Below are 10,883 nucleotides of genomic sequence, written 5' to 3'. Positions count from 1 at the left end.
CAGTTCTGGTACTGGTCGTACTGGTACATTCATTGCTATTATGGTTGAGATGGCTCGCATCAAGTCAGAGAAATTGGTTGATATCTTTAATAATGTGCAGTACATGAGGAAGTGTCGTCCTATGATGGTTATGAATGAAGTAAGCATAAAGAGCAACTAATTATTTAAGAAGAAAGATTTGTTTGTAATTGCAAAAATCTATAAGAGGTTTAATTATTCTTTCCTATTGCCCCCACTCTTAACATAGATTGAGTATGTTTTCATTCATGATGCTCTTGTTGAGGCTTTGAAACTTGGAAAGATTGAGGGAGTTGCTGTTGCCAGGCCCAAGTCTCTTGAAGAGGCAAGCAGTGAAGGAAACTCTGAAGGATCTTCTGATAAAAAGAATCCTGCTGATGAGGAGACAGAGCTGTAGGAAGAACTGCTATGATATTTACAGCTCGCATTATTATTTTTATTGCTGATTTTGTCTTGTTTTTTATATTAGTTAGACTAAATTTGTATCAGTTTGATTTAAATATCTGATCTGCATATAAAGTCATTAATTTTTATGAGGTGTTTTAAAATTGCGTTTTAAAAGGGTGGTGTCCTTAATAAAGTGGCAACTAAGGCCACGTTTACACTACTCCGCTCCACTGAATCCGAATAGTTTTTGCTATTACTGTTTTCAGGTGTTTACACTAGTCCAGCAGCTGCGTTTTCATTGGAACTTATCATTCGTTTATAGAAGTATCCGCTTAGGTATTCGTATTCAAATGTCTCCGGATAAGTATCCGTTTTCATGTGTTTTAGTGTAAACGAAACCCGTATCCGTGACTAAAAGTCTCCGTTTTTCAATGAAAACGGAGTAGTGTAAACGTGGCCTAAGTCTCACCATGGTGTCTACTATGGTCTCACTTGCCAGACCATACCAAATTCTTCGCAGCTGTCCACCCAAATGACTGTAGCAAAATTGGGGAATTGGTCTGCAGTGGTGTAACCTAGCTGCCAACATAGAGTCTAGTATTAATTTCCTAGCCAGACTCCTCTTCTTTTTTACGTCGGCGCGGCAATTCGATGGGACGCTCGGGCGGATGCGGAAGCGATTTGATGACGTTGCGTGGATACCATTAATTAACCCAGATGATTAACCTTAATCCCACCCATTATCCTACCTATATCGATCTAATTTATTCCAGAATTATGCCTCATCTGAGGAAGCTCCTATCATCCCTAATATTATGCTGGCATAATAGGCTCATTCCTAACGCAAGTACACAAAAAGCAACCCGTTTTGATGTAAACCAGCCTATAGTGCACCTTCTTCTATAAGTCCTGGCAACTCACTGCTCTTGCCTACAGTCGAAGTTATTATTAGATCGTACTGAGGAGAGAGAGAAATCATGTTGAAGAGACTGGCATTTATTGCTGTAGTCCTTGTTACTTTGACTTGCAATGAAGTTAAATCCCAAAGTAAGCTCTGGCCCTTATATTGCTATTTAGTGCATGCATATGTGTGATTACTTCTAGGTCTTAGTATAACTGGCCCCTCTCAAATTAACATTCATGCATTCAAGCAACATGCATAAAGTTATAAGTGCAAACATGTACCACATTTATATTCTTTTGTATTATTGATGCTCTTGTAGAAAGTTTGTACCAATTGACTATAAATCATGAATCATTTGTGAATGATACACTAAGTGTTGTTCTAGTATTTTGGTACTATAACTAAGTATAATATATATCATACTAAATAGGTCTATATGCCTGAGGTGGGTGTCCAAGGATGTGATATAGCCCAAGGGCCGCAGGCCAGAGGGCTATATCACATCCGAGGACACCCACCAAAGGTCTATATCTTTTGTATATTGACCAGTTCTAGTATGTTATATAAGATATATTTCATAATGATGACAGCATTTCTGAATGGCAGGTATATATACAAAAATATATAAACCCGACCACATCAAAGGATGATGTCATAATTATGATATATTAATTATAGTACCCCATTTTTAATTTAGTTATAGTAAACATACTATAACTATCACTGTACTAAAATTATTTCATTCACAAATAGAACCTACTAAAACTAATACTATACTAAAATTTATTTTCTTTATTGATACTATAAATAATTTCAGTAACTTGAACTATACTATACTATAGTTCAAGTTACTGAAATTATTTATTAGTAGTACCTAACAGTAAAACAAATTTTAGTATTATTATAGTATTAAATGTAGTACTGAATGGATACTATGCTAACAAAGACAGAAAGTAGACTAACAGATTAACCCATTAAACATTTAATGAATTTAAAACTTCTCTCTTGAAATCACATGGCAGCTGTGTGGCTCGAACACATGTTGAGCACATGAGATAGGCATTTGAGTAGTACTAAAACTAATAAAATACCGTATAGGGGTTGTATTTCACTGGAAATAAATTTCGCGAATTTTATGTTTTCATTAAATTTGTAAAATTAAATTCCACAAAAGAGGTGTGGCACACTAGAAAAAATGGCTGCAGAAGGTAGGATTCGCGAAAATTTATACCAATAAATGGCAAATCTGGACAAATTTGCGAAATTTTATACCAACAAAATAAAACCCCTATACGGTACTATAGAACTAAGTAAATTTTTTTAGTAGTATAAGTACAACAATTTTAGTAATCAATAATGAAACTAATACTATAATTATTTGAGTGAAAAATACTATAACTAATACTATACTAGAATTATTTTCAAATACTGATACTATACTATAATTATATAATTTGCCTATTTCATTGTATGTTAACTGTAACCATAACTAAAATTATACATGCATACTAGAACAACACTATAATTCTAAGCTTGTTATTTTTCACCCAAATAGCACAAATATCACTATGTATAGGTGTGCCTGCCTGTTATTTTCCCTAGAGCATTCCACTATAGTAATAGTAGTATGTCTATGCTGTTGCTAAGGCTCTCAACATAGCTTTCATGGAATTTACAATTTCAAAGAATGCATGTCTTTAATATAATTATTGTAAATACAAAAAATGAGTAGGATTCTTTTTGTGCTAATTTGGTGTACCTTCTGTTGAATTAAAATGTTACTACACTTCTCTTTATTGTATGTCTTCTTATGTGTACAATAAAATGATCTTAAAAACTTAAAAAATAAAATTACATAATAATGGGGGATACATCTGACCTTTCTCTTGCTAAAATGACTCCTGTAATCCTTTCATGCACTAAATACATTGTCAGACAAATTAATAATTGCATTATCTAGTGACATCAATTAAAGTTGTGGCTTCTATTTCCTTAGTTGGACTTGGTAGATCAGCTAGCATTTCCTCTTTGAATTCTCGGCACATATCTACTTTAGAAAACAGACAAACAGGAGCATTACCATCCTCTTGTAATATTTAAATTTTCTTTTGAAATGGGCATTGAAAATACTCTTTCCTCGACTCTTTCAGAAAGTGTAGTGAGAGTCTGATTGTCAGGAAAACCATGTCTCAAAGTAACAATAGCAAATAAAAGAGCTGTTGTTCTTTAGAATAAGCTAACAATCAATCAGCCATGACTGTTTCTTTTTGTTATAATGTTTTTATGCCTACAATATCAACAACTGTTTCCTTTTTGTCTCCTCTTTAATCTGCCTATCTCCCTTTTTCATCTTACCTCCTTCCTACTTCTCTCCCTCTCTATTTCCTAGTTTCTCCTACCCACATTTCTATCGAGCCAAATTTCACAACAGTCAGCAATAATGAAAACGTTCAATTCAACTGCACAGCTGATGGTGGCCCTAACAACATGTTTATATGGACCAAAACCTCCGATGCTATCAATATTAACACAAATGGTACTATTTCAGTTGAGGACATACAAAATGAGTTTACTAACATATCTGTCTCTAACCAGTCCCTTTTGTCATTCATCGTGAACTCTCCTGCAAATGAGGGAGGTGGTTATACGTGTTTTGTGTTTAACGAAGCCGGAATTGACAGTGCTAATGCAGTGCTCCACGTTAACCCATTCATTGTTACACCTCCTCAGCCTCAGTATGCTGAAGTTGGTGAGAGACCAACATTTACTTGTGTGGGTGAGTCTTTCCCATCTCCTACCTACCAGTGGCAGAGGATTTCTTCTTCTAATGTTATTACTACACTTACGGGTGAAGTATCTACTACTTATAGATTACCGTTTGTTGGCTATACTAGTTTTGCTTCATACCAGTGTATAGTGACTGCTAATGGAACTGACAATACAATCACTTCCAGTCCAGCATTGATCACAAGTAATGCTCCATTATCAAAATCATCATTAACATTTTTATTTATGCTACACAGTTTCTTATTCCATTATTATTTATTAATTTTACTATTGTTATATGACAGCCCTACATGATTAGCTGGATAATATTTTATTTCCTTTTCTATTTTATAAATTATAATAATTATAATATTTATACTCACTTATTTATTTCTTTTTCTTTTACAGTCTCTCCAAGAGGCAGTGTAGTAGTTCTACCCAGTACTCAAGCAGTCTCCAGAAATGGGAATGCTTCATTCATTTGCTTGGCTCAAGGTGGACCCAATAATAATATAGTCTGGATTAGAGGAAATTTTGATTCATCGTCTTTCAGTCTTGATGCTCCAGTTAATGTCTCATACATAATTAACTCACTACCTATAGTAGATTATGATTCAAGTCTATCATTGACATTTGTTAATGGAAGTGATGGTGGTACATATACTTGTCTGGTTCTTAATGAAGCAGGAGTTGGTAGTTCTTCAGCTATATTGCAAGTGAGGCCAGAGATAATTACGGATCCTGTGAGCACTTTTACTGAAAATGGTCAAAGCATTACGTTTTGGTGTTTAGCTGATTCTTTTCCCAGTCCTCAATATTACTGGGAGAGATCCAATGGATCTTCAAATGAGTTTTACATAATACCAAATGAAAACGAGCAATATTTGACAATTGATAGCGTAGTGTATGAAGACAATGGGAGGTACAGATGCAATGCTACAGCTGTAATGGACACAGTGAGGTCTAATGAGGCTGTATTAACGAGTGAGTGTTCTAAATTCTTTTTGTTTTCCTTCCTTTGTGTTTATTTATTTTACTTCTCATCATGTCTTGTTTTGAAATTCCTCATTATTTTGTACTTCTACTGACTCATTCTCTTCATCTTTTTCCTATGTCTCACTCTTTCTCTCAACCAATTTTCTTCTCTCTGTTGCTTTTTCTTTCTCCTCTACAGTATCTCCTAGTGGTAGTGTTGAAATTGATCCAGGATTCACCATAGCAACAAATGGTAGTACTATTTCATTCAATTGTTCTGCTAGAGGTGGACCTAACAACTCTTTTTTCTGGACTCTCTCTAATGCCACTGGATTGATAGCCAATGAGGCTGATCTAATGAGTCGCATAACAATGATACCAATAGACGTTACTGGTTTTCTCAATGCAGCTGGTCCTCTTATTATAGAAAATGGCACTCAGCTTACTCTAGAGTACATCAACGCTACAAGAAATGGTGGTAACTACTCATGTGTAGTCATCAATGAAGCTGGTACAAGTACAGTTGAGACCACACTGTATGTGGCTCCTATCATAACGTTGCATCCACAAGATCGATTAGTAACGCAAGGTGATAATTTTATGCTATCGTGTTTAGCAGATGCTTTTCCATCGCCAACATACCAGTGGGAGAGGATGAATCAGACTAGTGGCAATTTTGAAGAGATAACAGGCAAGACTTCCTCCAATTTGAGATTCAATAACGTTGATTTTGATGAGTTTGGTGTGTATCGCTGTGTTGCAAGCTCTGAGGGTATCACTGAGACAGCAGTATCAAGAGGAGCACTTGTAACAGGTTAGGAATATGTATGTAGGTTAGAAATATAATATTATGTATTATTAGTAAAGGGATTTGTTATTTAATTTTACTTTCTCTCTCCCTCTCTCTCTCTCTCTTTCTCTAGTGTCACCATATGGTAGTTTAAATGCTACACCTGCTACTCAAATAGTCTCCAGAAATTCTTCCCCTACCTTTACTTGTGAAGTCAGTGGTGGTCCTAATACAACTCTAGTATGGATACGAGGAAATGGAACAAATGTACAATCCACTCAAACACCAATTGGCATAAACACTTTCATTGGTTCACTGGATGTAATAGTCTCTGAGACTGCCCCTTCATTAGAGTTATCACTTCAAAATGTTAATGGAACTAATGGTGGAGATTATGCCTGTATAGCTGTCAATGAGGCTGGAACTGATAATGGAAGTGTTAGTTTATTAATAATACCACAGATACTCACTAATCCAGTGCCACAATTTGTGAATGTTGGACAATATTTGATGTTAAATTGTCGTGCTGATTCCTTCCCAGCTCCTAACTATCAGTGGGAGATGATGAATAGAACCAGTGGGTACTTTGAGCCTTTGACTGGTCAAACTAGCTACCGACTGACTTTACATATAGAGTATTACCTGTATGGTATGTACAGGTGTGTTGCTACTGCTGATGGTATAGAAGAGAATGGTACATCAACTCCAGCACTTGTTACTGGTAAGGATTCTATTTATAAAGTATTGTATGAGAAATTCATTGATTTCATTTCATGACTTCTTTCTTTTTTATAGTATCACCCCTAGACAGTGTAGTAGTTGATCCAATGAATCGTACAGTATCCATTGGTGATACTGCTAACTTCACATGTAGAGCTCAAGGTGGACCTGGGAACATGTTCCGATGGATCAAAGGAAACTTTAATGGTCCTACTTTGACTGCTCCTCTTAATGTCACCCAATTTTTAAATAGTTTAAGCATTTTTCGATCAGGCTACGAACTCTCATTTACTGTGGGTGGAGGAGCAGCAGATGGTGGCTATTATACTTGTATAGTAGTCAATGAAGCTGGTTATGATACTGATAATGTTAGTTTGCTAGTGAGGCCGCAGATACTCACCAATCCAATGCCACAATATGCAGAAGTTGGAAATAATGTTACATTAACTTGTGAAGCTGATTCCTTCCCAGCCCCTAACTATCAGTGGGAGATGATGAATAGAACCAGTGGGTACTTTGAGCATTTGAATGGTCAAACTAGTTACGTATTAATACTGGAGTCCATCAGTTATGAGAAGTATGGCATGTATAGGTGTGTAGCTACTACTGATAGTATAGAAGAGAAGGCTACATCAACTCCAGCACTTGTTACTGGTAAGGAGTCTATTTATAAAATACAGTATAAGAAATTCATTGATTTTATTTCATGATTTCTTTCTTTTTTATAGTATCACCCCTGGACAGTGTAGTAGCTGATCCAGAGTATCGTACAGTATCCATTAATGATACTGCTAACTTCACATGTAGAGCTCAAGGTGGACCTGGGAACATGTTCCGATGGATCAAAGGAAACTTTACCGATCCTAATCTATCTGCTCCTCTTGATGTCAAACAGTTCTTGTATAATTTGAGCAATATCACATCAGATTACTTTCTCTCATTTACTGTGGGTGGAGGAGCAGCAGATGGTGGCTACTATACTTGTATAGTAGTCAATGAAGCTGGTTATGATACTGATAATGTTAGTTTGCTTGTAAGGCCACAGATACTCACAAATCCAGTGGCACAATATGTGAACGTTGATCAACAATATGTGTTTTTAAATTGTTCTGCTGATTCCTTCCCAGCTCCTAACTATCAGTGGGAGATGATGAATAGAACCAGTGGGTACTTTGAGCCATTGACTGGTCAAACTAACTACCAACTGACTTTACATATAGAGTATGACCTGTATGGTATGTACAGGTGTGTAGCTACTGCTGATGGTATAAAAGAGAATGCTACTTCAACTCCAGCACTTGTTACTGGTAAGAATTATAATAATTGTAGCAATTGAGCTTTCATAATTTACCTTTCATTTACCTTTTCGTTTCTCCTTTACAGTATCACCACTTGGTAGTGTAAATGCTACTCCAGAGTATCGTACAGTATCCATTGGTGATACTGCTACCTTCACATGTAGAGCTCAAGGTGGACCTGGGAACATGTTCCGTTGGATCAAAGGAATCTTTAATGATTCTTATCAGCCTGTTCCTCTTGATGTTGACAAGTTCTTGGATGACTTAGATAACATCACATTAGATTACTTTCTCTCATTTACTGTGAGTGGAGGAGCAGCAGATGGTGGCTATTATACTTGTATAGTAGTCAATGAAGCTGGTTATGATACTGATAATGTTACACTGTATGTGTCACCAGTAATAACATTAAACCCAGTGGATCAATATGCCCATCCAGGAGATACTGTTATTATTAGTTGTATGGCTGACTCCTACCCTCCTCCCACCTATCAATGGCAGGTATTAAACACTGATACTAATATGTATCAAGATATTAATGGAGAGACGATGACCAGTTACACTATTGAAAACATTGATTATGATCAGTTTGGTATGTATCGCTGTGCAGTAACTACACCAATCATTAATCAAAGAATATACTCACAACCAGCACTGATTACTGGTGAGTTACTGTTGCTATAGCACTTTTATCACTACCAAAACTTACTATTGAACTTTACCCCCTCTCTCTCCATTCATAGTATCCTCCAATAGCAGTGTCACTATTGATCCTGATTTCATCATAACTGAAAATGGTTCTGACGTTACATTCAATTGTTTATCCAGAGGAGGACCCAATAATACATTTATATGGCTGAGACCATCAGCTCTTGACTCTCTAATATCTAACAATCCATCAGTTAGTTCACTACTTAATTCTGACTCTCCGATTGAAGTAGATGACATAATTGATCAGCTATCAAACATTACATTATCCAATGAGCCTACTTTTACTCTATACTCTATCAATGCTACTGAAGATGGTGGTAATTATGCTTGCTATGTGGTGAATCCTGCTGGAGTGGAGAGCAACACTACGACACTTTATGTTATACCAGTCATCACAGAGGACCCTAGGGAAGCCTTTACTAATGTCAGTGACACTGTTACATTAAATTGTCGTGCTGATTCCTTCCCAGCCCCTAACTATCAGTGGGAGATGATGAATAGAACCAGTGGGTACTTTGAGCCATTGACTGGTCAAACTAGCTACCAACTGACTTTACATATAGAGTATGACCTGTATGGTATGTACAGGTGTGTAGCTACTGCTGATGGTATAGAAGAGAATGCTACATCAACTCCAGCACTTGTTACTGGTAAGTGTATTGCTTTTTTAGAGCTAGAGCTATAAAGCCAATTGTCTTGATGTCCTTATGCTATGTAGAAAGTTTGAGCTGATTCCGACTTAAATTTTTCAAGTTATGGCCATTTTTTAAAATTGGCCAATTTCCGAAAAAATCCCTGTACTATAGCCCATGGTTTTCTCCAAAAAATGGCTCCAAAGTGACCTCCAATTTTTATTACATTTTCTGATACATACTGATGTACTTATGTTGTGTAGAAAGTTTGAACTAATTTTGACTTAAATTTTTCAAGTTATGGCCATTTTTAAAAGTGGCCAATTTCCATTAGCCCATGGTTTTTTTCCCCCAAAAATGGCTCCAAAATGGCTCCTAATTTTTATTACATTTTCTGATACTCATGGACTAGTTGCTCATGATACTTGCAATACTTGCATTACTGATAAACTAGATTTTTAACCAAAATTGCATTTTTGTAGAATTATATTGAACATGTTCTTTATAATCACAATTTATTTTTGTGTAGTCTCACCTCTACACAGTACGAGGACTGATCCTAATGTCACTAATTCAGTTGTTAATACACCAGTAACATTCAACTGCTTATCTCTTGGTGGACCAAACAACATGTACTATTGGGTCTATGACCGCACTAGTCAGAGATTATCAAATGTTAGTGAACTGAATGTTACCAGTCATGCTAGTCGTGGTGGGTCCTATACTTGCACTGTAAGTAATGAGGCTGGTTATGATTATGCCATTTCTACACTTAATGGTAAGCCAATACATACATTTTATGTAATATTTATCTTCTTTTAATTATCATTATAATTAAAAAAATTATTATCACTATTTACTAATAATTCATTATGTTTTTGTTTCTTTATTCTTTTACACTTTCTCTTCATTTTTGTTCTCTTAGTTGCTCCTGAGATACTCATTCATCCTTGTCCACAAAATGTGACACTAGCAGTTGAGAACATAACCCTCTACTGTCTGGTATCTGGTTATCCTTTCCCTCAAGTTGAGTGGTACCTCAATGATACTCTAATCCTTCCCCAGTTTGATACTCGTGTTACAATAACAACAGTCAATAGTCCAACCTTGATACCAGGTTATGATTCTATGGGAGAGTTTTCAGGTTCTGGTTTCTCTGACTTTAGCCTTGGATCTGGTGGAGATAGCTTGGACATTCGGAATCCTTTTGGGGTTAGTCTTGACGTAGGTGATATAAAAGACCCATTTGGTACTGTCTCAAGCCGGCTGGTTATAAAGGACACTACAATATCAGACTCTGGATTGTATCATTGTGAAGCTATCATCGATAATTTATTCGACGATGAGCCCAGTCAACCTGCTTTGGTCCTAGTACAGAGTAAGTCCTTAATTGTAACAGAAAGAGCTATAGATCTATTTATTTTCCATTAAGCTATAATGTGCTTTCTTATATTTCATATTAATTGCTAGTATTACTATATTTAATTTTTACACTATATTGCCTAGAGTGGACCAGAAAGAAGTGAAATAATATTACTGTGCATCTATACATAACTTAATTATTTTAATTTTATTTTCTCTTTTTACTTGTAGCTGTACCTGATGAGCCTCTCAATGTCTCCTCAGTATCTGTTGGCTCCAGATATGTCAATCTCACTTGGATCGTACCCCACCACAACAAT

The 10,883-nt window shown here is 36.0% G+C and overlaps 2 protein-coding genes across 2 annotated transcripts; both read left to right on the top strand.

The window, feature by feature from the left end:
* The first annotated feature begins 6 nt into the window (after positions 1 to 6).
* LOC105314439 (receptor-type tyrosine-protein phosphatase delta-like) lies at positions 7 to 545 on the top strand. The gene is made up of 2 exons (XM_011408609.2): positions 7 to 139; positions 248 to 545. The coding sequence occupies exons 1-2, from the start codon at positions 41 to 43 to the stop codon at positions 413 to 415; spliced, it is 267 nt and encodes an 88-aa protein (XP_011406911.1). The 5' UTR covers positions 7 to 40; the 3' UTR covers positions 416 to 545.
* Positions 546 to 1,208: 663 nt separating this feature from the next.
* On the top strand, positions 1,209 to 10,880 carry LOC109586240 (hemicentin-1-like; the record flags this gene model as incomplete). The annotated part of the gene is made up of 12 exons (XM_020002419.1): positions 1,209 to 1,452; positions 3,699 to 4,280; positions 4,484 to 5,059; positions 5,250 to 5,864; positions 5,974 to 6,561; positions 6,636 to 7,214; positions 7,289 to 7,867; positions 7,944 to 8,522; positions 8,602 to 9,219; positions 9,731 to 9,979; positions 10,127 to 10,579; positions 10,795 to 10,880. Coding segments are annotated over exons 1-12 (5,574 nt in total), but the record flags the coding sequence as incomplete, so codon positions are not given.
* Positions 10,881 to 10,883: the final 3 nt, after the last annotated feature.

The sequence above is a fragment of the Amphimedon queenslandica genome, unplaced genomic scaffold, assembly GCF_000090795.2.
Source record: "Amphimedon queenslandica unplaced genomic scaffold, v1.1 AMPQUscaffold_12918, whole genome shotgun sequence".
NCBI classification, from domain to species: domain Eukaryota; kingdom Metazoa; phylum Porifera; class Demospongiae; order Haplosclerida; family Niphatidae; genus Amphimedon; species Amphimedon queenslandica.
The sequence above is the reverse complement of the archived record's forward strand: the minus strand, read 5'-3'. Positions and strand labels throughout refer to the sequence as shown.

Excerpts from the sequence above, each read along its gene's own strand:
- LOC105314439 (XM_011408609.2), top strand. The coding sequence starts at position 41 with ATGGTTGAGATGGCTCGCATCAAGTCAGAGAAATTGGTTGATATCTTT. Across the intron at positions 140-247 it reads CTATGATGGTTATGAATGAA|ATTGAGTATGTTTTCATTCA; the intron begins GTAAGCATAAAG and ends CTCTTAACATAG.